General features: G+C 39.1%; 1 protein-coding gene across 2 annotated transcripts; it reads left to right on the forward strand.

The window, feature by feature from the left end:
• The first annotated feature begins 91 nt into the window (after positions 1–91).
• Positions 92–27,469, forward strand: DNAJB14 (DnaJ heat shock protein family (Hsp40) member B14). 2 transcript variants are annotated; one of them, XM_066548169.1, is made up of 8 exons: positions 92–405; positions 6,027–6,201; positions 15,162–15,307; positions 18,299–18,484; positions 18,833–18,927; positions 19,581–19,690; positions 20,910–21,082; positions 22,700–27,469. In XM_066548169.1, exons 1-8 carry the CDS (start codon positions 273–275, stop codon positions 22,822–22,824), a joined length of 1,143 nt encoding a protein of 380 aa, XP_066404266.1. In that variant the 5' UTR covers positions 92–272; the 3' UTR covers positions 22,825–27,469. The 2 variants fall into 2 exon arrangements, with proteins under 2 accessions (XP_066404266.1, XP_066404267.1); XM_066548170.1 differs by lacking the exon at positions 92–405 and adding an exon at positions 2,147–2,228.
• Positions 27,470–27,581: the final 112 nt, after the last annotated feature.

The following is a 27,581-nucleotide window of genomic DNA, read 5'->3' on the forward strand; positions in this document are numbered from 1 at the left end:
GCTCCAGGCCGGGCGGCGGCGGCGCCCCGGGCGGGCGGGGCGGCGCATGCGCGGCGGGGCCCGGAAGGGGCGGCCGGGCTGGCGCCGGTGCGAGCGCCGCGCTGGGGCTGCGGCAGCGCCGGGGCAGCGGCAAGATGAGCCCTGCGGAGTGAGCGCGGCCCCGCCTGACGCCCCGCGCCGCTCTCGGCGCCTCCGCCCCGCCCGCCTCCGCTCTGGCTTCGGGCCCCTTCTCTCTGCGCTGCGGCGGGCGGAGGCGGCGGAAGGAGAAGCCCATGGAGGGGAACCGGGACGAGGCCGAGAAGTGCATCGGGATCGCGCGGGAGGCGCTGGAGGCCGGGAACCGCGACCGCGCCCTCCGCTTCCTGAACAAGGCGCAGAAGCTCTACCCGACCGAGACGGCCCGAGGTGAAGCCCGGCTCCCTCCCCGCTCCCGCTGCCCGGCTCCGTCGGGACGAGCCCGGACGGACCGCGGGGCCCGCAGGAGGGCGGGCGCAGGGGGGCCTGCCCAGGGGGGGCCGTGCGGGCCGAGACGAGCGGGAGCCGGCCCCAGAGGCAGCCCGGGGGCTCTGGCGGGGTGCGCGGCTCGGCTGGCAGAGGAGGCCGGAGTGTGTGCCCGGGAGCAGCGCTCAGGGCAGGTGCCTTCCCCCTCCGGTGCATGACTCTGGCGTCAGGCGCTGCGGAGGAGTGGGTTTACCTCGCCCGGTGCCAGCGGGGATCTCCCAGGGCCGACCCAGCTCCTCGACTGCATTCCCTCTCCTCTCTACAGCCATCAGTAAAAGCGCAGCTGTACAGACGAGGCTTAGCCCCGATTAACATCAGGACATCTCAGGCCCCAGGCCGAGACAAGCTGGGTTGGCTTCTTTTCTGTCACTGTGAATCACCCCTCTCTACCAGCTTGCAATGAGAGCTGGAGCTTCAGAGTGGACAGTGTCTTCATTCTCTAATATACTTGTAGTTTGGGTTTTCTCGGGTTTGGTTCCCTTTTGGGTGTACAGCAGCCACATAGGAATTGCACACGGGTTTACCTTTGCTAGAGAAAATAGATAATGTGGCACCCCCAAGACCTAATTAGCTCTCCTGACTATTACATACTGAAACAAAAAAATAATACCTTTAGCAAAAAGTGGTTAGAAATAATTGTTTCAAAGGAACAGTAGTAAGGTTTCAGTGTATGTAGGACTGTTACCTGTCTTGGAGCCTTTCTGTCATACAGTGCCAGAAGTCAGCTCAAAACACCTTTGGACACAGCAGGGACTTGTTGCCTTCCTCTGGTTCTCACGTACGTGGTCTGTGCTGTGCAAGGAGTAGGAACAGCTTCAGTTCCCTGTACCACTTAAAGGCCTCAGCAGTTGCCATTTCTGCAATGGAAGTGTGAGGCCAAATCTTAACTGGAAGTTGCTGTGAGGAGATACAGTGAACATTTTTGGGCCTCTTATCCCCTGACTTCTTCTTCTATGCAAGCAATAAATGAAGACTTTGCTGGCGCTTTTATTTTTTAATTAGTATTCAATTTTTTCAAGTGTTTGTTTTCTCCTGCAAGACAGCATGGATGTTGCCATAATCCCCTAAATTTCTGTGGCTTGAGAACATGACATGCATGAAAATACTTGGAACTTTTTGGAATCTGTGTTGGTCAGGAGGCAGGAAGGCAGAGGATTTCAATTCAGCTTCTTTCACCAAGGAGAGCAAATAGCTTCATCTGCTTCACACAGCTTGTTATCTTATATCTCAAAGAGTTAAAGCAGCTTTCAGGAAAAAAATCTGACTTGTTTTGAGCATTTGGTTTTTTGGGTTTTTTTTAAGTAGGACTGCCACTACATAACCACCATGATAAAGTATTCAGTGCAAGAAATAGATGGCTAATTAGGCTATTGTCTGTAGGACACTTGTTTTAGTCACTGTGGAAATTAGCCAAGTCAATCACAAACGAGGTACAGACCTGGGGAAAAGAATTTGGCCTTGTGGTAGTGGGCTGTAATCAGGGGAATTGTGTCTTCTTAAACGAAAAGCTTCCCAGAATTAATGTGTGATGTTAAATAAGTCAGTTCACACCGTTTCCATTAGTGACCAGCTAATTGTTTGTGCTTCGTTTTTCAGGTATTCAGCTTGAAACAAGGGCCTGATTTGTGGAACTGGTGGGCAGTTAAAGCTCCATCTGAAGCTAAAGAGAATTGCAGATGCCCTAATACTACTGAAAAAGTTCAGGCCTTAGGCCTGATTTGAACTAGGTACTTAGAAATTAGGGGACTCTGTAAACATCTAATATCTCTGTGCTTCAGTTTTCTATTTGTGGAGGTTGTTGAATCTTTTAAAGTCATCTCATTTCCTCCCAAAACAACACCAATTCATTGAATTTATTTTGGTTTTAAAGTTTGAGGCACTTAAATGGCCCTCTTAAAAGTGCAATAAAGTGCAAGAACACAGACTGTCTTTTTTTCAGGACAGGTTCTGGACGGGCTGCAATAAATTACAGCTGGCATTTTACACTAAGAACAAATTAAATTGCTCTCATTGGCATCTTTTAGTTGGGGGCCCACTTGAAGGAAAAAATCCAACCTGTAATTCATAATTCAGGTAACCAAAAATGTGTCATAGCACATACCAGAGAGAAAGAAGTAGTTAAGGTTTTGTTCTAACAGTTCCTTTAGTTCCTTTAGTTCTAACACAAATTCTCATTTTACAGTCATAATGTGTTGGGTTTTTATGGTGTTAGGACAACGTGGTGCAGCCCCAGTTGCCTCTCTGCTTGCTTATGTTTCTCTGGAGTGTGGGTTGGAAGGTAGTTGAACTAATTTCTCACTGAAGTTACAGATTCTTCGTATGCTGTACCTTTAGTATCATTTTGGGAACAATTGCACACTATTTTACAAACAAAGTTGTCAGTCATAAAAGCAATGAGAATGGTAATGCTGAATCTTTTACTGGTGGGAGCTTCCTCCTCCTGATGTAGTAGTGGATTACAAAAGGGCAGAGAATAGGTTTTAACTATTGTCTCTAAAACAATGCTATGTGTGATCTGCTTTTGGCAACATTTACATTTAAAGGGCATTCAGCACTAGTTCAGTCATCAGTGAAGTTTAGTTTTGCTAAACAAAGCTTCTGCCTGAAATACGCTGACTGCAGCAGTGCTATTTTAGGGCTTTACTAGTGTGAAATGTAAGGTCAGTGCTTATTTAATGATACTGAGCTAATGACTTCATAGTAGCAGTGTCCATGTTGATGTCATTCTTTGCTAGAAAATTGTTTGATTTTGGTTTTTGCTAAGGATTCATCTTGCAACTGAACAGAACCTAATCTCTTGTCTGGAAAAGATTTTTTTAGAGTGAATTTAAAGATAACAAAGGACAAAATGTCCCTTTCAAACTTATGTGCCATTCTGTTTGAAGGCAGAAAACAATGTTAAGGAAAACTTTATTTTTTTAGTGCTTCTTAAGATTTTCTTGCCCCATTTCTGATGCTGCCTTTACAAACAAATTTTTTGGGAGCATGTCAATTTAGTTTTTAGGCTGTTGCATTAGGACAAATTCTGAATTAAACAGAATTCTTCCATTAGTGAAAGTGGGGGGAGGAGGGGGGTCATGTTCAATGCATAATGGAATCAAATGTAGTCCAAGGATCTTTCATTCAACAGCAGGTAATAGTACACACAACAGAGACTTCAGACACACTCAGAGATAAGATTCGTTGCCTTACCTGCTAACAAAATAAGTCTTTGGTTCCCTATATGCCCTATTTTGAAATACTAGATGCACAGTTAAAGTTTTCTTAAATGCAGTGTTAGTATTGCATTGTAACAGCTGGTTTTACCACCAGCAGTTCATGGAAGAGTCAGAGTATTTTCTGAATACCTAAACTGTATCTCCTATTTGAAGGAAACAATGGCCCCATACCCTTTGTGTGGTTTTCTTTTTCAGTGTAGGACAATAGCATGTTTGTGTACACTGTGTCCTGCTATTTTAAGAAATTCACACTGATATATTTGAATTTTATTTTTTTAAGCATCCTGCATTGTATTCTCAGCAATGCAGCTCCATTATGAGGTCTGAGAAGGGGATTAGAAAATAGTGATGTTTAAAGAATACCGCAACCAAACCTGTTCATTAAGAGACTTAGAGCCATGCTTGCTGTGGAGAAAGACTGGATGTTAAAAATGCAAACCATCGCCCATGCCTGTGTTTCTGCCATTTCTGCTCCCACAGGTTCTGCATAAATGTTGGGGCAGGGATGAGAAATCTCTAGAGCAATACCAATATAAAAGGAGGAACTGCAAAACATTGAGCAAGCATCGTTTCAAGAAGGCCACATGTTCATTAGGATTCTATGCAATGCCATTGTTAAATGTCATACTCACTGGATAGAAAGATAAATTTTTTTTTGTTTTGTTTTCTGGTAGCACTTCTTTGGAGCACATTGGGACTGAAATGCTTCATTCCAAGGGCACTGTCTGTCCATTCAAAGTTCTGTTCTTGATTAGTTCTTAATCTGCAGACCTGGTCACCTCGTTGGAGTTGTTACTACTTCATTTACCTCAGAACTTCATATGCCACAACCGAGGATATTAGAATAAAGTATTGCAAATATTCAATATGTCCTTCAGTTATAATCCATAATGCAACTGTAGCTCTCCTGTTTTCAAGCTCCAGATTTCATTTGTAGTGAGAGCATCCCCTCAGTTACAACTAGACATGTAAAGCTTAGTTGTTTCCTTATATCTGCTGTAAAGAGCCTGATCTGATCAGTCCATGAGTCTGGCTGAGGCAGGCGGAGGGGCAGGACTGGCTCTGAAGTCAGCTGACTTTCTTGTTCAGGCTGAGTGTAGTTATTCACTAATAAGTGAATGTAAAACTAAGTGCTGGGGAGCTTTTAAGACATGGTGGCTCTCCTTTTTAACAAAGCTTCACTTTCTTTTCTTTCTGTGATACACAAGCTATGATGTGTAGGATCCCAGTTTTCTGCTGCTCTAAGAAAGACCATGCTAAGCAGAGAAGAATTTTTTTTTTATTTAGGAGAAAATTCCTAAGGATTCTTCCCATGGGCTTTCTAGAAGAAAGTGCTATGCTTTCACAGTGCATGGGACGTTTTTCCTGAGCAGTTTTTATTAGTGCGTTTTTAATGCAGATAGTAACTAATTTTCTTTATGAAACAAATTTAGCCTATGTAGTTTGCCATGTTGCTCTGAAGGAATCTGTTTTCAGGAAAGGTGGACTATTTAATAATCTTTGATCTATATTATACTTTGTGGGCAGTCCCTTGTGTTAAAATGGTATTGTTTCTGATTCATTGCTAAGACAGATACCCCTAAAATACAGGCTTATATACAGAAATGGACTTTGTGTATAATGTTTATTAAAACTGCTACATTTGAGATCTGCTGGAACATGGAATGAAAGGGGATTTCAAGAACTAGCAGAAGCCAAGTGGTTTCCAAGTTTCAGGTCTTGAGTTGGGTGTATTTGGCTGGTCTTTGGCTGGTTGTGGCATTTTAAGAGTGGTTTCAATTTCAGCTGATATTACCTGGAAGGAATAGAGCATCAGTTTGTGGCAGTAATGACTCAGGTTACAGATAGGTATGTACTGTAGGAACTGAAATGTGCTGGAGATGGGCTTGATGTCTGTGTGGAATAATTTGCACTTTATATAGAGTTTAAGGTTAGTTCCTCTTCTTCAATTTGCAGTTGCTTATTCAGGTGTTCACATGTTTTCACCCCAAGGCACAGGTTCAGTGGCTCTAAAAAACATCTAGAAATGAAGCACCTGGACATATTCTCTCCAGTGTTACATTACCTTGGCAGAGACAGATGGGAGGAGCCTGGTCACTAATTTTGAAACACTTTTCCATAGTTTTGCCACAAAAAAGAATTGTCAGACTGGCTGCAGAAACATTTGTGACACAAAGTGGTGATCAGTAAGGAAGGAGGATGTAGCAGCTAGTCTTGTCATGTGGTGCTCTCATCTGAGATACTTGAGAGCCCTGACTTTTTCACTAATACCTGTAATGATACTATGATATACTGTTGTTTTTATAGTTTTGTTGGAAGCTATTATGAAGAATGGAAGCACTGCTGGGGGAGGCGCTTACTGCCGAAAACCAGCCAGTAACAGTGATCAAAGTAAGCCCAACAGCACGAAGGAGAGCAATGCATCTGCTGCAGGTGAAAGTGGAAAAGGCTACAACAAAGACCAAATGGAAGGAGTATTAAGGTATGGCTTAAATATGTCATTGCTTTTCATTCTGTGTATTACCTGCTTACCCTTTCAACTCTGTCATCTAAAGGAGCCACAGGAAGTTTGAGGTTAGCTCAGAGGGATTACTTGTACTGAACTTTGACTGGAAGGAGGAGTTTTGCTGGCTTTAAACACTGAATGAGACGCTGTCACTTTCTGCAAGAAAGATGCTACTCCTTTCTTCAAAATATTAAGGCTACTTTATGGAAAAATAATACTCAAAATAGTTACTGAGTAGATCTCATGGTAAATGGAAAAAGTTATGAAAACTCTGTTGTACAACTTGCAGGGCAGTGTTTCTATTCAGTATTTTTATACTAAAGATACACGGTCACTCCTAAAGTTTATTTTCAAGCTAATCTTGCTGTACAGGCTGGTCTTAGACAAATGCTAAAATTATTTTGGTTTGAATTAAAGGTGTCTGAGAAGCACTGGAATACATCATCCGAGTTGCACTAAAAACTCTGCTTACTGCAGCTTGATAGTATTAAGATGAGGTGACATTAGGAAAGGATGTGGGAAAAGAAACAAAGGTCAATAAAAATGCCCTTTTGAGGCAAGTAAGTCTTAAGTCATGTTGTTATTGCATACTTGCTGGCTGTAGGAGCAAGAAAAATATTGTTTCATATGTGCCCGGGTTTCTGCTAAAGAAATATGGATATAGCAAGGAAATTGCACAGCTCAAACCCTGGTATTTTCACATAAGCCTAGCCCACATATTTTCAAGGGAGCTTGAAGGGAAATCAAGAGGTCCCTGTCTCCTAGTTTGTGTGTATTGGATGTTGTGCATAACAGAAATTTGGGGTGGTTGGGGTTTGTGTGCATCTGTGAAATGTATGTTACTGTTGATACAATCTTGGATCTTCCTGCATTTCAGTAATCTGTTCAGCTGTGCTAACAGTGAGGAAAGAAGTAGTTTTTCTTTGTTGATACAGAAGCTCTGCATTCAGGCAGGTAGACAGCAGCAGGTCTCACATGGTTATCCTCTTGGTGTTATTTACTAGTGCTTTTCATTTACCATCATCTCCACTTAATTAATGTTATTACCTTTTGTGATATATCTAAAATAAAACCTGGATAAGCCTGTATGTTTCTGTTAAAATGATTGTAGTATGTATGCTTGTACACACATGTGTGAGACAAAATATCCAGAAAGAAGTCCTCTGTAAATGTGGCTTAGGTCAAAATAAGACATGTCACATACTCCCAAAAAGCTGCTGCAGGGAGGGCTGTCTTGGTGCCAATAGTCACTCACCTGTGACGTGCCATTCTGAGCTGCAGTCTGCTTCGACATCAGGCTCCCTGCAAGATCAGTCTGTTTGTTTGTTTTAGCAGAAGGTATGTTACCTACTTTGTCTTGACTGAAATGGTGTTGTAGAGCTAGCTTTTTTCTCTAGTTGGCTTCTGTGGTATTGGGTATTGCTTTCTTGAAGGGATTTGTTAAATGCTATATAAACTTAATCCAGTTTGTTGAGATCAGGACCAGAGTTAGGGGTATTCAAGAATCGCACATTGAGAATAGTATTGATGCAACATGGCTTCAAGAATATTGAATGTTGAATACAGAGTTTTAAAACCTACCAAGATCTTTGCAAAATAAGCGATTGTAATATAGAACAACCCATGTTTGTTTGTTTAACATACCACTTAAAATCGTGTGTTAAAACAATTGTCTTCACCTTTGCTCAGGGAACACTGCCATCCTTTAATACAGCACTTCATGAACCTTTAGAGAGAGATGATTTTTTTGTTTAGATTTGTGCAGTGATCAACAGAGCAAGTTTTGAGTTCATGTTGAAAGTTTTGAAATGTTCATCATGTTATTATTTAGTGACATAAACCACTTAAAAAATTTGGCATTAAGAATTAAAAAACATGTGTGCCTTGCCAATGAGAGCAGAATTAAATACAAACAGTAGCCTAAAACTAAATGGAAAAATATAACACATTCAGCGATGATAACTGAGAGAAAGTTCATGTTTAAACCACAGTGAGAATGAGCTTTCTAGTTGGAAACATGACAGACAGCATATGATATTGCTTCAGTCAGGCCCCATATTTTTCCAATTAAATGAAACGTACCCCTTTGGGGAGGGTATTCTTTAGAGAATAGAGTTTGTCACCACCATGTGCTTCTGCTGTACCACAGTAGAATGGTTTTCAGATGTTTGAATTGATTAAAGAACTTGTGTGTGAAAAGAGTTGTTTTTAAACAGTGTTTCATGCCCAGTTGTTGTCTTTTTTTCTGTAAGGGAAGAAGTTTATAGACAGCAAGGTAGCAAAACCTCCAAACTTCAATAAATTCTGACACTCAGCATGGACATTGGACAAACAGAGTGGTTTGCATGTGCATGATTCAAAAGGTCATTATCCTCAAATATTCTTCCCTTTAGGAGTTCTTGGTTCAGTAACTGAATATAGACATAGCTTTCAGCTATACTTCCATGCCATTTCCAATGCTTTTGTTGTAAGCTTTACCAAGGTGTCAGACCGGGAGACTGACTCTGAGCTCCCTGGCTTGGATCACTGATTAAAGTTCCTGGAATTGTACAGCTATCTTGAATTTGTTTGTGACAGCAGATTTAAGAAGCATAGTGAGGATATGCTTGGAGCAATGTAACTAATTTAGCTGCATTAATTTTCATCAGTGTTACTCTAGTAATGTGAGTAGCTATGAGTACAAACAAGCACCTCTGTGCTGGCTTCATTTTTTCCACATACACAGGGGACACTGATCACTAGCAAGTTACCATAACAGTTCTGTAGAGTATTACGTGAGCTTGCAAGCTGCTCAACAGGGAGAAGCGTAAGATGTAACATATTTCCTTTGATTGCATAAGTGCTGGGTAATGCTGCTCTTTGTGGGAGCTGTGCTTGCTATTTCAGTGTGACAGTTTGAAGGTTGAGAGATACCGCAGCACTTTGTTGCTTTTAAGTGGAAATGCTTTGAAAATCCCATCTGTAGTACGTGCATCTTTTTCCTAATGATCCTTACCTTGTCACTGAGAACTGGATCAAGTTGCCTTAACACCCTTAGGTGACCTGCATGTGGGAGATATTGCAGAAATATGCTAGGACCCACAGTAGGCTTAATGTCTTCTTAGAGCAAGTGCCCTAGAGGTCTCTAGGCAACTGAAAGCTACACAAGCGATGTCAGCTTAAGACAAATGTGTAAGAATCACATGCACGACAAAAAAATGAGGCATTTTCATGTTGTATGTTTTATACAGGGTCTTTTTTAATTATCTTAAAATGCACATGGTATTTGACCTCTTTGGTCTCTTTTTTTTTTAGTGAATAAGCCATAGCATGTATTCCATATTGTATTCCATATTGCCTTTTTGACATCTGAAAGAAAACTGCCATGACTACTAGTATGCTAAATTTGCATTGTTGTCTTGTGAAAATGGTGGTGCAATACTGCTTCTCCTGCCTTGCCAGTGCCAGCACAAGAATCAAGTTTTGTATGGATTTTTGAGATAAAACCAAACCAAACAAATAGAGGCATGAGTTCTGTAGAAACCTTGCAAGGCAGGATTAAGTGTCATCAAGTAGTGGTCAGGAATAATCAGTAGCTTGATTTGAATTCATGTAGTGAACCAAAAAATTGCCTGTACACATTTCATGGATCAAAGTAGGAGTATAAGTTGTGTGACTGACTTTTTCCAAGCATTCTGCTGACACTTTCACAAATCCAGCAAAAAGAGATATTGGTTCTTTTCTACCATAGTGTCAAGAAGATAATTAATTGGAAGTGGATTAATAAGAGCAATCAGTATGTGTTAAAAAAAAACAAACCACCAAAGCAGAGAAATCAGGGCATCCCTTTAATTAGGCTGTAGAGCTGCCATGAATTTTTGAAATATCCATTTGAATGGTTGAGAAATTAGGGTGGAAATCATAGTCATAGAGCCTGTCACAGAAAAGTGGCAGAGAAGACATGATGGACTTTGTCAGAAAGCTCATAACTAAAATAAAATATTAAATAAAATCTGGAGAATAGTATGCTGATGTAAACACAGCCTTGACTATTTCATATGATACACACAGTAGAAACAAACTGATCAGGTACATCCAAGAGCAAGGTAGTAAGACAAGCACCCTAATGTGTTGTTGAATCTATCAGTGCAACAGAAGTCTGAGAGTTCTGCTGCATTTGTTTCAAAAACTAGGGGTATGCTGGTACCAGCTTGAGTTCCTTGACAATGCTGTGACCTTCTCTTCCCAATCTAGAGCACTTCTTTCAGCCCATGTTTATCACCCAAACTGTGACTGGCACATTCCCAGCTCAGCTGCGAGATACCATTTGCATCAGGCTCTCTGGCATAGTTGGAAATTTGACCTGTATAGATTTTGGTCTGCATTTTTCTGTGTTTTTCGGCTCAACTCTAGGATCAGAAGTCAGTATAGCTTCCTCTTGCTGGATTCCTTGTCACTAACATTCACATTGCTGCTCACTGTGCTGCTCAGTTCAGATTACCATTGGGAGAAATAATTGTGGCTCCCTTGACATGCTTCTGGTTGAAGTATTTGTCTTTTGGGCTGTTCCTGTGAGAAGGAAGGAAGGAACTTTGGAAGACCCTTTGAAATACCTCCTCATACTCCAAATTTCACGATTGTGCATTGCTGCAGGTATTTGATACAGTAAGGCAAGCATCTCTGATAGGTTTTGTTAATCTGATAAAAGCTGGCAGTGCTGACCTAATCTGAATTGTAGATTTGAAAAGTGATCTGACAAGCACAGCATTAGGATCACATCATTTTGTAGTCACAGGAGAACCAGTGGTGGCAGCCCTTGGGTTTCTGCAGCTGAGAAGAGACGTTTCAGAACCTGAAGGGCTTCCTCTGCTGTCAGCCATCAGAGCATGGAGAGGAGCCCAGCATCCAGCAGAGTTGTTGGTGCTGCAGTTTGCAGCTGGCTGACCAGTTCTACTGCAGGTGCCTTGTCAGCTGCAAGCTGGGATAGTGGAGCTTTGCAAGTGGTGATGAGATACTTCTGTCAACAGATTGGGCATGAATGTAGGCCATCACTTGCTCTCCTGCAGTTTGAGAAGTCTATTCTGTTATTTCAGGAACAGCCAGCAAATCCGTTAATCAGAAGGACAGTGCCAAGGTGTTGGCAGGGGACTAACAATTCAACAAGGAGAGAGAAATAACAGAAATAATTTGTTAGTAATTCAGATACAGAAGTGATCCAACCAGAAATGAAAAGTACAGGAAAAGCAATTCACAAAAAAGCCAAAACCCCAAGTAAAGTATCAGTGAAAACACCAAACTTCAAGTAAACCAAAAATAAAGAACAACAAAAATAACCTGTTCAATACAAAATGGGCAGTTAGTAAGCAAGTAATGTGTACATTAGAATTTTGAAAAGAAATGTCTGTGTGGAGTTTACGTATGCAAGAAAACTAGCAGTAGGAACTGCAGTGCCTTAAGGGCAGCAAGACCAAACAACAATTTGAAATGCAGCATTCAGAAAGTTATTCATGCTGAGAGTGTTGGAGGGGTTTCAGGTGCAGTTAAAAGCCAGCAGTAACATCAGTGATGGAGCTTTTCCAGAACCTCCACTGATTTTACCCTTAATTTTTCCCTGCCTTTACTAGTTGATTTTTGTGCCCTGTAGTAAGAGAAAAGTGCCACCTGCCTTCCCATGACATATCTCCACAGGATAATTCAGTGGTGCAGGTGAGGGTTTCTGGCTGAGTGAGGATTGTCAGAGGTCAGTCTACTAAAGTAAAGAGGTGAGGAATATGTCCAATAATGTCTGCATCTTCTGAGGGGCAAGGATCAAGCTGGCCATGGCTTCCAACAGCTTCCAGCAGCTGGAGAGAAATTTCTCATCAGGAGAGTGGAGTTTTGGGGGAGGAAGACTTGGAGCATCTCTTAAAGGATGAGGAGGGATGGGGCATCTGAGGCTGTGTGCTGGGGCATCTGAGGGTGTGCTGTGTGCTCCAGCAGTATTAGAGAAGCCTTGTGGCTGCACAGCCATGTGTGACCTGAGTCCTGGTGACCCCACAGTTTGTCCTGTGATAAACTGACTTTCCAGGTTCTGTTTGTGGTGCATTAAAGTTTTGCTTCTCAGGAGTACATCACAAACACTGATAACTTTGTTTAACTGGAGAGCACCTTCTAATCATCTTTGCTTGTCCCATCGTCCCCAGTGCAAGTTTTGGTGCAGAACTCACATGAACTCAGCTGAAGGGGGGAGAAACGGAGGTGTTACCCTGTTATGATTGCCCCAAATTGTGGTCCGTCAGGAGCCTCCTGGCAAAAGTCACTGACTCCCTCCCAGGAGGAAACTGCATTAACCAGATGCTGGCAGCTTACAGTCCAGGTGGTTTTTGCCTTGAGTTGGCCAAGCAATGGTGTAAAACTGTTGGCTAATGGCAGAGTGTGGTAAGGGCTTCATAGCATAAGGTCACTGCTGAAAATTCCAGGCTTAGGTATGGTTTTTGGCCCCTGTGCATTTGTAAGATCATTTAATGGTTTTTAGCTTTAAAACTTGATCTGCCTAATCCAAAGTTCTGCTGAACTGCAAAATTTCCATATGTATATGCATGTTCCATATGTATATGCATTGTTTGTAGAATTTTTCATTTACCCCTAGGAAAGACTTGGAAAGAAAAAACATAAATGTGTTATACTTTGGCTGAACATGTTTCTCAGTAATAACAATACCTCATTTGTGGGCCAGGTTCAGGATAGCTGTTGCATGAAAGTGATTTTAGATCTTGTGGTAGATACCCACCATTGCTGCTTCTCCTTTGAGGGTCATCCACTGTGGAGCATCCACTGGTTGTGAACAGGAGGAAATCTCAAGTGGCTTTTGGGGAGTTAGAAGTACAGGTTGGCATCTGTTGCATTGTTCTTTTTTTTTTTTTCCCCATATTTCTCTTCTTGGCATCCTAGAGTTGTGAAATGAATGTATATTGTAAATAAATAAATTTCCGTGGTGTTTTTTTTTCCCCACGAAAAATGACAATATGCTGTTGAAGGAGACAGTTGTTGAGGATGCACAATGCTTAAAAACACAGGAATGAATGTTTCACACCAGAGTTTTAATGCCAAAGCAAGAGAGTTGTAGGGGATGCACAGTGCTTAAAAACACGTGAATGAATGTTTAACACCAGAGTTTTAATGCTAAAACAATTACAACTTTGCTAAACATTGATGGCTTGCTATGTAATTTTATATCAACCAAAGTTCTGAAGAGTCTGGCCCACAGATATCTCAGAAGCAGTTGTTGAAGAGAACTTAGATTGGATGCTGAGATATCAAATTAAGCTTTTATTTCATGAAATTGCTACTGTTAGACATTTAAATAAAGATAGCTGTTCTTGGTACAGTTCATAAATCATCCCAGCATTGAGGCTATGGATTAAGGGATCTGTACACTACCACACTTCTTTCTGCTTGTACAGATTACCAAAAAAGAGTTTCTAGTACTCATGAGTATAATTTAATGTATTTTCTTTCCAACCTTTCTTGATGGATTCACTGTGTTCTTTTTAGTTAGCTCTATCAGCTTCCTAATTGGAGCTTATTAAATGTTACTTCAATATAATGAGCCATATTTATTTCACAGGATGTTTGTGTTGGCAGCTGCCTGCATACATTCAATTCAGTGCTCTTGTGAGCATTACACCGAGGCTTCCATCAAAGCTTCTGTATTTGAGCACAGGAAACAGGATCCCTCAAATGAAACTTGATTTGATCAATCTGTGAAGTAGGATGGACCACACATGATGGTGTGGTTGTACTTGTGATGCTCACGTTCCCTTAATAACAGGATTCCATGAGAATGCCAAAGTCTTGCTTGCCCCCTTGCAATACACAGGGCTGCCCTGTGTATAGTCTTGGAAACATTAAACCCAAATTTATGTAGACATTTGTGCATGTAAGAGAATGCAGATACGATTACAGCCATGTGAAAGACTCACATGAAGCTTTTAAAATATTTTTGGATGTAATTTCTATTTCTTGCTCAGACCAGCCCATTTATTTTGGCATGCACTCCTTGTCAATGTGCCTTATTTCTGCAGTGCAAGTTTGGGATTCAGCCTTTTCTTTCTGAATTTTTACCTAAGTAACTTGGTTTGATTGTTAAGCTGTATTTACTGGTTTGATCAGTTCTTCCTGCCCACAAAGAATTAATGTTCTCACATTTCCTCTAAGTGCTCTTTCTTTCTTCTGGGGTATTGTGAAGTATACTAAATTATTACATCATTTCCAGATTTTGCTTTTCCTTTCTGGGTTAGATAGCCTACAAAAAGAATATTTCTGAGGTTTGAGTTTTAAAAAATGCTATACTTGATTATATGAGATAAGCTAAATATGCAATTGCTGGAGCTGATAGTGTGACTTTGAATTTACATAAACACTTAGAGAAAGATTGTTAAGATCCAGGTGCATTCCCAGCAGCAGAAGTGTTCTCACATGTTTTATTCCCTGAAAAGTGAATGCTTGTGTGATGGTAGGATTTGGCTTTAGTTTGGAGAAAGGGAGGTGTTGTTTGCTTTGTTTTATATCCTTCATACTGAAGTGCATTTGCTGTTTACAGTCAAAACACATTTTCCTACCTGCTAGTTGTGCAAAGTAAATTTGGAACCTTCTTTTATGCATTATTAACAGCAATATTAATGTAATTGTAGATGAGGAAATGCTACAGTAGTTGCAAACTGAAACTCTTTCTTACAACCATGGTAGTTCTACAGTAGAAGTAAAAGAAATTTACATAAAAAGCTCAATAGTGAGTTTATTATCAAAAAATGACATTCTTTGTTTCCAGAGTGGATATTTTAAAAATAATTTATATTGAAAGCAAAAGATGTAATGTAATGCACCAGTATAGTGTATGACCTCATTCACAGCTGTGTGTTAACCCATTACTTTTACATCTTTTTGCTTGCAACATTTTACATCATTTTCTTTTGCAGTATAAAGAAATGTAAAAATTATTACGAAGTCCTTGGAGTGTCAAAGGATGCAGGTGAAGAAGACCTAAAGAAGGCTTATAGAAAACTTGCTTTGAAATTCCACCCAGACAAAAACCATGCACCTGGAGCAACAGAGGCTTTTAAAAGTAAAACACCATTTTTACTTTAAATTTCTTTTATCATTAAACTTCATCCAAATCCATATTTATCTGCATTGATTGCTTGTATTTTTACAAATGTAAATGTGTTTTTTAGTTGTTGGACTGACATTTTTATTCAAGAAAATATTTGACCTTTGTTATATTAGAAGTATAGATAAATAACATGGACTTTGGCAGTAGGGCTTGGTTTCAGAAAATCGACTGTAATGTTCAGTACAGGGAAGAAATACTTGATCTGTGAAACCCAATTTTTTACTGTTGTTGACTTAATGTAGTTATTGAATTTTATTGTCTTGGATCTTTACTGTACTTGAGCTAGATAAAAAAGAAAGCAATCCTTGAGAACAAAATGCAGTTTTTTCTGAATCATGTGCCACACTAAGTTGCCTCTTCCTTAAAATTTCTTGTATGTGTGTAGTTTTACTACTTTTCCTGCATAAAAACACCTGAGTTCAATCATGGCCTTACTAGTAGTTGCCTTTGACCATTTTTTTAGGTAAAATTTACAGTCTGACTTGACCTTATTTAAGGCTGCCCAGCTTAGCCCTACACAAGGAGAGTTATTGAAGAAAAGCTTTTTAAAGAAAACTACAGCTTCATCTCAGATGAACAAAAATGTGAATCTGTAAGAAATTATAATGCATAAACAATCAGATTGTGGTACATATTTTTATTCTTTTCCTTTGTGAGGTTTACATGCAGACATTTGAAAAAATCATTCAGATAAAACACTTAAATTGGGGAGGGAAAAAAAGAAAAAAAAGTCCTGAGCAAGACTTCTGATACAGACTTTAAGAGGTAATTATAATGATATATTAACAATTCCAGATGAAAAGTAGATACAGTAGAGCAGGAAAGTTGATTACTATTGATTCATTTACTATAGCCTTGTGATGTCTTTATCTAAAAGATACTATTCCTATAAAATTGTCTCAGGCCCTGGGAATAGTTCTTCCTTGTTAATAGCATTTCAAATAAATCATCTTTAAAATGATAAAAATCAGCTTGTTAATATTTTATTTAATGTGAGCACTTTGTACAAGTCTTAATTTCTTCAGCTGAATTTCACTTTCTGGTTTTTAACTAGATGAGTAAATGAACAGAAAATTTTGTAGGGGATTCTCATTGCCCAAAAATTACTTCATGACAACTAGCATTTTCTTGCATTGAAATTATCGTAATCCTTTTGTATGGCTGAGTAAATTTATGGTTTAGTTTTCCTTTAAAGATATCTGATCAGTTTTTGACATCAATCTGAGAAAAGGAGTTTATAACAATAGTTTTTATTTCATAATAATGCTTTATTTTAAGGAAAGGTCACATTATAAAACAGAATTGCATTTCATGATAGGTAAGGTACTTAGACCTTGACCTACCTAGTACTTCTATTGTACTGAGCAGTCTTACTGAAGTGAATTTTAAATCAAAAAGTATGTGCGAATGTAATAATTTCTGCTGTCTTTTATCAATTTAATCAAAAATCTTCCCTGTGAAAGTTTTGACCGGTGATTTTTTTTTCATTTTTATGTCCTTTTTGAAAAGAAAGTTATATTGGAATCAAATCTGTTGTGAATTAGCACCAGATAATCAAGAGCAAGTAACAAACAGGCATATTGTGACAGTAAGGTAACTTCATTTTATGTGCAGTCACCTGAATTATCTCTCTTAGTTTTTAATTCTTGGGAAAATCTAAATTTTCACTACCTATTTTATCCTCATGTGGAGCAACAGAGCAATATTTGATGTCAGTTTGTATCATGCTGCAGTTCAAAATACCAGGCTTCATTTATTTGGGTTTTCTCCTCCACTTAAAGGAATTGTTTAGGTTTTTTCTTAAGGGCATCTTAAAAGGCTTGTAGCTAAAACTCATTAACTTTTTCTTAGATTGGATAATGTTTAAAATATTAATTATAAAGCCACAGTCTTATTTGCCTGTGTTGAGGTTATAGTGTTGCACCTTTCACGAACTTTTGATGACTGATGGCTTTTCAACACTGAAAATCATAATCCCTGTGCCTTGGGTTGGTTGGCTGCAAAGGAACTCTTTTGTTGGAGAGGCCTGGAGGAGAGAGTAGAGAGGAAGGCAGAAGGGGTTTAATGACGATATGACTGAGTGAAGATTGTTCATCAAGTGGCAACACAAACTTTCCATCAGTCTGCAAGAGCATTATGTCTGTGCACCACAAGAAAAAAGCTGCTAAAGTCAGCAGTGTATGTGGGTTTTCTTGCTGATATTTTCTGTGCTTACCTAAGTGAGGTTTTATCCTTTCTACTGCCAAAATGGAAGCTGTTCATTTGTGATACCATAGCATAAACAGGGACAAGCATCCAGGCCAGGCCTTCCAAACACTTCCAAACACTCATATTGACTGCCCGAGGAGCACATTCCTGTCATGCATGCATGTTCTACTCCTCAGGTTACATCATGCAGAACTTTGTGTTATTCATGTAACCCACAAATACCTTCAGAAGCATGAAGAAAAATACATTCACACTCTTGTAGACAATGAGGTTGGTGCATTCTAAGAAATGCCCACTTTACCAAATGAAACCAAAGAAAACCTGCTGAGTCCATGATGATTTTTTAAGCTAGCTGCTAGAGCAAACTAGCTTAAAAAATAGCAGTTACTCAGCTTCAGAGTCTCATTGTAATGCTTGATGATTTTTTTGTAACTGCAATGAGAGAGAACATTTCCACAAGGGTAGGTGTTCCCCTAGAAAAGGAAACAAAGCTCTCCTGCCTTCTGCCTTGTTTAACAGGATAAAAGGCTTTTGGATAGTGTTGGTGGGAAACTTTGTGGAAGCTATTCTAAGAAAAGTGGAGATGTTTCTGGACCTTGTTCTACTGTAGCTGTTTTGTAACATACAGTAAATTGCATCGTTTGCTGCCTATTTTTGACTTTGAAATTGCAATTTTCATGCTGGAATAGCTTTTATCATGCATTTATGGGAGTTGTGTTTTATTCCCTGCTTCAGAAATCGGAAATGCGTATGCTGTGCTGAGTAATCCAGAGAAACGAAAGCAGTATGACCTTACAGGCAGTGAAGAGCAAACTTGCAATCACCCTAGCAATGGCAGATTCAACTTCCATAGAGGTTGTGAGGCGGATATTACTCCAGAGGATCTGTTCAACATGTTTTTTGGAGGGGCCTTTCCAACAGGTATTTGTATATGTCAGCATAATTATCGAGATGTACTGCCAGAGTGGCATTAGAGTTTATGACATTATAAAATAGTAGAATTATTCCAGCCAGCCTTGAACCCCAACTCTACAATCTGTATCAGTTTATTTTTCCCTCAAGTATTGCTAAATCCCAAAAATGTCAGTTCTTTGGGGTTACTATCATACAGCTTAAAATACTTATTTTAAACAACTTTGAAATTTCAAGATACCTTAATGTCTTTTTATGTGCTGTTGTGCAGTAATGTAAAGTGCTTTATGTTGCTTCTGTACTGACCTCTAAATGGTGTTTTTGTACATGATATAAATGTGGATGTTCCTTTCTCAGGTAGTGTACACTCATTTTCTAATGGTCGTGCTGGCTACAGCCATCCAAACCAGCACCGTCAGAGTGGGCACGAGAGGGAGGAAGAGAGAGGTGATGTAAGTTTAAGCACCATTGACTTTAAACTACACAATTTGCTTTCAGTATTGTGATTGTACAGGAGCTCTTTACTGTAGAGGAGGATTTGTACCTGCCAGTTGGGTGTTTTAAACTTCAGTGGGTGGTTCACTTACTGACTGGTAAATAGGCATGCAAATTTGAGAAGGTAATAGCCTGGTTTTGTAAACCTGATGTTGTATGTCACTCTCTTACTGGTGACTGGTATTATTAACCTATATATGCCACTAATTGTGGCCACTAATCCTTGTATGCATAGAAAAATTTATTTGGGCTGAGGTAAGAATTGAACTTACAGCTCAGTATTCACCTCCATGAATTATCTCTAGTCCTGTATAATCACATATCACTGTACAGATGAGACCAAATCATGGCATACAATGTAGCTGAATCCAGCTTTTATGTGGTAGTTGCTTGTGTGTACGTGCTAACCCATGAACTCCTGTAGCTTAAGCACTGTGTGAATATTGTGTATGCATTTGAAAGTTCAGATAATACCACAGTGTTTGCACTTACTGTTTTCCTAGCAGCTTTTGAGGCTTAAAGCAAAAAGTCACACTTAGCATTAAGTATTGTCAGATTTACCTGTTTGCCTGATGATTTATGAAATACCTGAATCTATTTTGTTCCTTAGGGAGGTTTCTCTATGGTCATTCAGCTGATGCCTATTATTGTGTTGATCTTTGTCTCCTTGTTGAGCCAGTTGATGGTATCTAACCCTCCTTACGCCTTATACCCAAGATCGTAAGTAATGCTTAATTACATCACCTTAAAGCAGAGGGGAAGGTATTGTAATCACCCTCTCCCACTTAGAAGTATTGTGGAGAGTCTTCCATTAGTTGATCATTGATTTCCCACAGTGAAGAAAGGGAGGGAAGGTGTAGATGAAGCAGAAAAACATGTTCTGTTTTTCAAAAAATTCAGGTGCAAAGAACATGCTGTGAGAATGTAATGGAGAAAAGAGGTCAGCAGTACCTGGAGTTCAGGAGGTCTACTACAAGGCAGTGGGTCCATGCAACGTGGGCATGTTGCAAAGGTGTTTGCATCTCCAACATAGTTATAAAAACCTGAAATCTTCTAAGGCTCATTACTCTTTTGGGGGTAATCTGCATTTGTAGAAGGTGAAGAACTTGAAATCAACTTCTGATCTTCATTTAAGTGTTAAACATGATGATGGCTGGGAAGATTGTTCTTTGCTTCATTCTAGGTGATGGTAAAATCTTCTTTTTCTTGTGAAGAATTCTACTTGTGAAACTTACCTGTTTCATACAGTAGGATATTTAAACCTTTTTGTCTTCTGAGAAATAAGTAACTTGAATCAAGCGTGCAGCTAGCTGGTAGAAATAACCCACTCACCACAGTGGTTTTAAAGGGCCTTAGCTCCTTGCAGAATCCCTCAACAGAGAGGTTTCTTTTCTCCTGTTTTTCAAAGTTCTCTATTTCTGGAGTAGGATGTTTTTCTCTTCTGCAACTAAGCTGTTGTAATGCTTAGAAAAGCTTTTCTGCCAAAATGTTTGCACCCGGTCTTTGATTTTTAATCTACAGAATGCCAGCAGGAAAATGAATTTATCAGGGCTGGCAGCAAACACTTCAGAATGGAGATGCTGTACTGGGTTGTTACAGAATAGTGACCTGTTTCTGTGGAGTTTGAATGTAATTTTCTATTATTAAAACTTGTATTTGGCTAAAGAGGTATGAAATAAGTGTCTTAGTAAAGTGGATTTTTTTTTTTTGAGACCAAGTGTTTGGGCAGCAGAAGTTTAGTGTTTAGGTAAGTGCAATAATTTTTTTCTCCAGCAGATTATAGAGCCATTCTTTTAATTATTTGTCTCGAAATGGCCAATTTGGGAATGTGCTGCTATTATTCAGTAATGTCAATATTTTTTTAAGTCTACTTGTTGTGTAAAAACAATAATCAGATTAATATTTAGTCTTTCTCTCCCCCCTGCCTCCTTTTTTGCAGAAGTACAGGGCAGACCATAAAAATGCAGACAGAAAATTTGGGTGTCATTTATTATGTCAATAAGGACTTTAGAAATGAATACAAAGGAGTGTCATTACAGAAAGTGGAAAAGAGCGTGGAAGAAGATTATGTATCCAACATTCGTAATAACTGTTGGAAGGAGAGGCAACAAAGTAAGTTTGGTAATATGTGTAACTTCATTAAATCATGCATTACTATAAAAATAGCCTGAGGCAAGTAGGAAGTGCTTGTATTATTACAACATCTCAATGCAAAAGTAAGTGTAAGGTCCCCTGCTATTTCTCACTTTAAAACTGTCCCCAGTGTTACTTAGTTTTTGAATTTTACTCAGTGATCTAACAACCATTTGCAAATTATCAGCAATTTTAACCTGATTTATTAGCTGTGACCATTTCTCAGAAAATTAAAGACCACACTAAATTGATTATGACAAAGCTTTTGTCCTTAACTCACTGCAATTTCTAAGAATTCTCATGTCTTCCACATTACTTTATCATGGCAATAGCTCATTTCCCTAGGTGCTTTTATACAAGTAAATAAATAAACCAGAAGCTTACATAGGTGTTTCCAGAGAGACGAAAAAATAATCTGCCTTGGACCACAGTACATACACACACTGCTTTTCCAGGCAACCAAGGACAGGCAGCACATCATGTAAAACAAGCCATCTGTTTCTCCAGTCTAGTATTATACAATGAGTTACTTCTTTTCAGAAACCTAGAATTCAGTGTTAAAGCATAAGAATACTGAAGAGCACCACCAGCCTTTTCTAAATCAGCATCAATTTTAACCAGTTATTCTGTTAGCTGTGAGCTCTGTGGCTCTGCTAAAATTATATCAGTGTTGAAACCAGATGGTTTTAACTTTTCAGGTGGTGAGCTTCAGTCATAGAAAACTGCAAAAATAATTCATTCATGAGCTGTCACTACACTGACCAGAAGCGAATAGAATGTAATTCTCTGAGTCAGATCACATGTTTCTGTCCAGCTTTAGTCTCTGCAGTCCCGTTGTTTGGTACTTGTAATTTATCAGGTTGTGAAAACTACCCAAACTGATTTTGAGTAAGATGCTCCTAATGGTTTTTCTTTTTTTCCTGATTATAGAAACAGCTCATTTTGTGGTTTTATGGATTTAAAATACCTGTTGTGTGTTAAATCTCTTTGACAGTTAAAATCCATCTGGAGTTAATTGACATTTAAGAATGTCTTGCATTTTGAGTTGAAGTAACAAAAAAGATTTTACAGAATTACAATGCTCAGCAATGACAAGCTGTTGAGCACTAGTATAATACAGAGAGCTCTTAATTATTAATAGCTCTGAACACTGACAGTCTGAATCAGCATCAGTTGAAGTAAAGGGCTTAACATTAAGATTGGATTTTTTGGGGCACAGACAAGATGTTAGAGGTATCAATAACAATGCAGGATCACTGAGAGTAGCCTATATTTGTAATGTTTAACGAGGGCTGACAGAAGTAGTAGGAGATTTTTGTAGGGTGTGTTTTTTTCTTGTTAATCAGATACTGCTGTATGAACTCTGAGGGAGCTGGAAGGCTAATACAGCTTTACCCGTTCAAAAAGATGGAATTGTTACAAAGATCCAGCAAAGGAAAACTGTAGCAGTGCTGTTTCAGTGGTGTCTGTGGGAAGTTAGAATACAGAGAAGGAAGAAAGGGCAAGGGTTAAAACCTGAGGTATTTTGTACAGCTGTGTCATGTGCCAAGTATTCAGTTTGTAACCAAAAAAATCTCTTCTGTTTTCTCCTTAAAGAAACAGACTTACTTTATGCAGCAAAAGTCTATCGAGACGACCGGCTCCGAAAGAAAGCAGAGTCCATGTCCATGGAGAACTGCAAAGAACTAGAACGGCTGACCAGCCTCTACCGAGGAGGATGAGCTACAGTTACACACACATCTTACCTATGCTGTTATCTCTCCTGAAACTGAGAAGAGATTTAGTTTCACCATGGATGCTGGAAAAGAGGGTGGATGTAAAACTCTACTGTGTAGCTGTTTCCAGAAACCTTATGCTGAAATATCATTTAACGGCTTCTTTACCTACTGTGAAATATAGGTAACTTTAATTGTTTAGATTTTACTTCAAAGCTTCTGTGAATTCTTTCAGCAGAGAGAATAGCTCAGAAAGGATGCTATACTTATAGAGACTTAGTCATAGTGGTTCTCCTCTAACATATTTGCCATGTAAATATCTGTGGAAAGAACTCTTTGTGTATATATGAGTTAAATGACTTTCTATTTAAAAATCTCAGAAATTTAGTTCCATATTACATTTTGTCTCACTGATGGAATAAATAGTATGATTACATCACTCCTATTCAGATGTCAAGTGTGTGGAGTTGAAATAATTTTTAATATTTTATCTATAACTCTATGTAAAATCTTCTAGGTTTACCACTTAGAGGAACTTGGTATTTTTAAATATAATGGCATATATTCCTAAATATCTGTTGGGGTAAATTGATCTGGTGTAGAGTAGCAGTTTAGCTGTTGTAGTTTTTTAGCATTTCTAAGCAATGCTGAGAAAAATAAGAACTACACTAATCTCTTTTCAAAGTAAATATTTGCAAATGCTGTACAGACCATTATAAACATTGCTTTTAGTACTTGCAACAGTTTACAGCAGCTCTACCATTTGGTATTCCAGTAGTAGTAAGTCCATACGTATGGTTAACATGCATCCATAGCTTCCTTAATTTTCACTGGAAAGGTAGAGGAAAACATGCAACACTAAAATCTTAACCTAAAATAAAAAGGCAACCTATTTTTTTTTCCTGGCAGGCTTCCATTTTCTTACTACTTTTTTATTTCAAGCTAGGTCCCAATAGTGATTCCTCAATGGGCATCACAAGTGGAACAGGGAAATTTTGCTAAGGACAAGCTATGTGCCTTTCAACCCTTTTGCCAACTATTTAAATGCTTTGCTGCTTTGCAGTGTGCTCCTATGGTCAGAGCCCTATCACTTGTCAGAAGACGTAGGGTATGTTTTTTTTTGGGACCAGAATGTAGCTGGACTGACTTCGTAGAAATGAGCAAGCCTAGTGTTTGGCTCCTACATAGAAGATCATGTAACTCAGTGGCCTGGAAATGGAAACTATATGTAGCCACACCTGCTGATGCAAAGAGGTGTTCTGAAGCAGCTAAGTACAATGTACTTAAAGTTTATCAAAGTATGGTGAAAAAGTTTTTAGGTTCAGTAGCTGATGTTTTTTACATTTCAACAGTGTTATGCAGGGGAATGTTTCTTGTATTTGAGAATGCCAGATAGCTTGTATTATGGGCAATATATTTTGTTTGAGAAAACTGCTATCTTTGAACAATGCTGTCAGTTCATGTGGAGCCAAATATTTCTCCTAAACTCAAAATACTTTGTCTGGCTTGATTGCATTCCTTCTGATCTACAGCAGGATATGACTTTATAAATACACTAAATGCTATTACTCCAAGTGACCCAGAAAACATTTTGCATATATCCCTTTTCCAAATTGTCCCAGTGGAAATGTCTTCTCTTGAATTGGTGTATCGTGAGACTGGCTGCAGGCTTTTAACTAAGCAGCTAAACCAGCATTCAAGGTGGACATAAAAGCCTGGGGCACAAACAGAACTAAAAGTTGCTGAAACAACAGAAAAAAAAAGGGGTTGCTGTGCTGAATGTCCTTGCTAAGACTGCAGTAAAAGGGTTCAGATGTAATGGAAAGGCATCCAGTTGTTTGAAATATGGAATCCAAATCTATGGAGAAAACCAGATTCCCCAGATTTTGTAACTGTCCAGAATGTATTGTAATTATATTAATGAAAACAAACTATCAAAGTACATCCTGGTACTCCTGTGTCTTCTTAAAAGAAGAAAGTTGTTCCAAAGGCTTTAACAAGTACTTGGGCCTTCCTGTTTGCAAATGAGTCTGAGCTTGCAAGTGATCTTTTAGTTAACAGGAAAAAGGATACATAACACATTTATCAAATATTGGAACTGTGAAGTCAGAGTGAACAGATGGTCTTAGCAAAGCTGCCTGTAATAATCCTATGGGCTGTGTCTGCCCTGCAGCCACTTCTGGTGCAGGTGAGAAGGGGGGAAAGGGATGGATGCTGAGCTGGGTTCCATTGCTGTCAGTTCCTCTGCAAACTGGAATGATGTGCTGGCTGTGCCCTATGGCAGCATAGACATCCCAGAAGGTTAAAAGTGAGACCTAGACTGCAGCATTTCATTTGACTACCTATTGCAATTAGCACTTTCTGAAAAGGAAATAATATGTTTATACTGGTGGAAGTATGCTGCTTAGCATTTAACAGATTAAATAGTTGCACACTTTGAAATATCTAGTAATGTGCAAAAGGATGCTGTGATTTCCTGTGGCATAAAGATTAAGCTGCTCTAAATATGGCCTGCAAACATTCTTTTAATATTTCAAGTGGGTGTTTTTCTCCTCATGATTGTTGCTTTTTTTCCTCAAGTCTGAAGGTTTTTTTTCTTCAGAAATGTCAATATCTTCCCTGGATTTGTTAAGGGAATCTGCTGGAAAGTTCAGAATTCATTTTCTCATGAGCAAAATGCAAATTGAAGAGGGTGGAGTACTTAAATCTTTTCAGATGACCTTTCTTCAGAAGACAAAGTTCCCATTAAAATAAGATATTGGAAAGAAAAGGGAAAAATAAAACTGGTCCTTAACAGCCTGACTAAAAATCCCTCAACATTTTATCTACCTGCTCCTTACTGTTTTTATTTAGTCATTACCTTTCATTTAATCTAGAGTTAAAGATAGCATGAACATGGGTTCTTGGTTTTATCCTTTAAAAGGGCAGGCAGAAAAGCCCTGCAAAAAGAGAAAAATCTTGGCATGACTCTGACATAGCCTAATGAAAAAAGGAGGTGATTTGCATCTGCTGAAATATAACATCAATATGTGTTCTATTTATGGAGCATCCTGAGTCACAAGCAGTTCAGTGTTCACATCTGATGAACATTTCCCTACAAGTTCTCTGTTTGGGTAAAACAAGTCTAAATTGGAATTTTTTACCTTTTTTTAAACAGTCTTTTTTTCTTTTACAAGTTTCCAAGAAATGGTAGAACATTACAGCACTAAAAATGTAATGGATGCATTTAAATAGCAGAGATGACTTTAAATAATAAATATTTTTAATATAATTTTGTAACAAATGCTGTAAAAGGATTAAAATGGGAGGTCAAGAATATTTTTTAAGGTTGTGTGTTCATAAATTTCATTCACCCTTAAGCAGTTGTTATGCTGACTTGTTGTAGCTCTTTTTGTCAAATAGAAGGAAAGTGCAATAGTAAAAGCATTTTGGGTTTTTTTTAAGCAGGTAATATTAAATAAATTCCTGAAGCTCTAACTTACATATGATGTAATAAATATAGGAAAGAACTAGGCCATTTGTGGTTTGGCCATGACCCCAGCACCATGCAGCCAGCTGCTCCCACCCCACAGCACGACAGGAGGAGAACCAAACTCAGGTAAAACCTCTGGGCTGAGATGGCAGAGGTTTAATCAGCAAAACAAAATCAGAGATCAATGATCAATAGCAATGAAAAGGGAGACAGCAAGGGAGAGAGGAATAAACCCCAAGAAACAGAAGTGATGCCCAACACAATTGCTCACCACACTCTGACCAGTGCCCAGCCTGTCCCTGATGAGCAGTCAGCAGCTCCTGACCAGCCTCCCCAGGTTATACACTGACCATGAGATGCTCCATGGGATGGAATATCCCTTTGGCACATTTGGTTCTTCTGTCCTGGCCGTGCTCCCTCCCAGCTTCTTGTGCACCTGCTCACTGCCAGAGCATGGGAGACTGAAAAATCCTGGATTTAGGGTCAGCACTGCTCAGCAATAGCCAAAGTATCAGTGTGTTACCAACATTATTCCCATACTGACTCCAAAGCACAGCACTGTACCAGCTGCTAGGAAGAAAAGTAGCTCCCCTATCCCAGCTGAAAGCAGGACACCATTATAAACTATACTTCCCATACTGCTCAGTCTGGCAGGAATTAGGTTTGAGTATTGGGCTTCTCCACATTTTTAGAAGTAATATTAACATGCACTGTTTAGTTATGATGTTATCCTTCATGCAGAATACACTTCTCCCTTCAGTACTGGTTTATTCCATGTACAGAATGACTGTCATTGGGATGGGAGAATAAATTACCATTAATAGCAATACAGGGGCCATCTCATAGATGCTTTTGCATAGCTCTTATTCAAAATGTGACAGGGAAATAAGTAAAATTGATCACTGAGCATCATGGCTGCAAATAATAAAAAAAAAAAGTTGCATTTTTAAACATTTTTAGTGTATAGTAGGGAATATTTTAATAAATGAGAAGACCAAGGTTGTTGCAGGTAGCATTTTCAAAATACTACCAGAAGCTCACATTATGATTTTATGGGGTTCTCTTTTAAGTATCTCTCTAATATGACCAAGTCCTTATCAAATTGCTGTGTGTGCATGGCTTGGATTAAGAAGGAGGTATGGATTCTCAGTATTCAAATAAATTTGTTCTTTTGAATGACCTTTTCCTCTGTTACTTGCAAAAAGTGGCTTATCTCTGTTTCAGGCTTTTTGGAAACTTCGCTGGAAGTTCAGAAACACTAGCAAGTGATTGTTTTTTTTAATTCACACCT

Source organism: Molothrus aeneus, chromosome 4, assembly GCF_037042795.1.
Source record: "Molothrus aeneus isolate 106 chromosome 4, BPBGC_Maene_1.0, whole genome shotgun sequence".
Classification (NCBI taxonomy): domain Eukaryota; kingdom Metazoa; phylum Chordata; class Aves; order Passeriformes; family Icteridae; genus Molothrus; species Molothrus aeneus.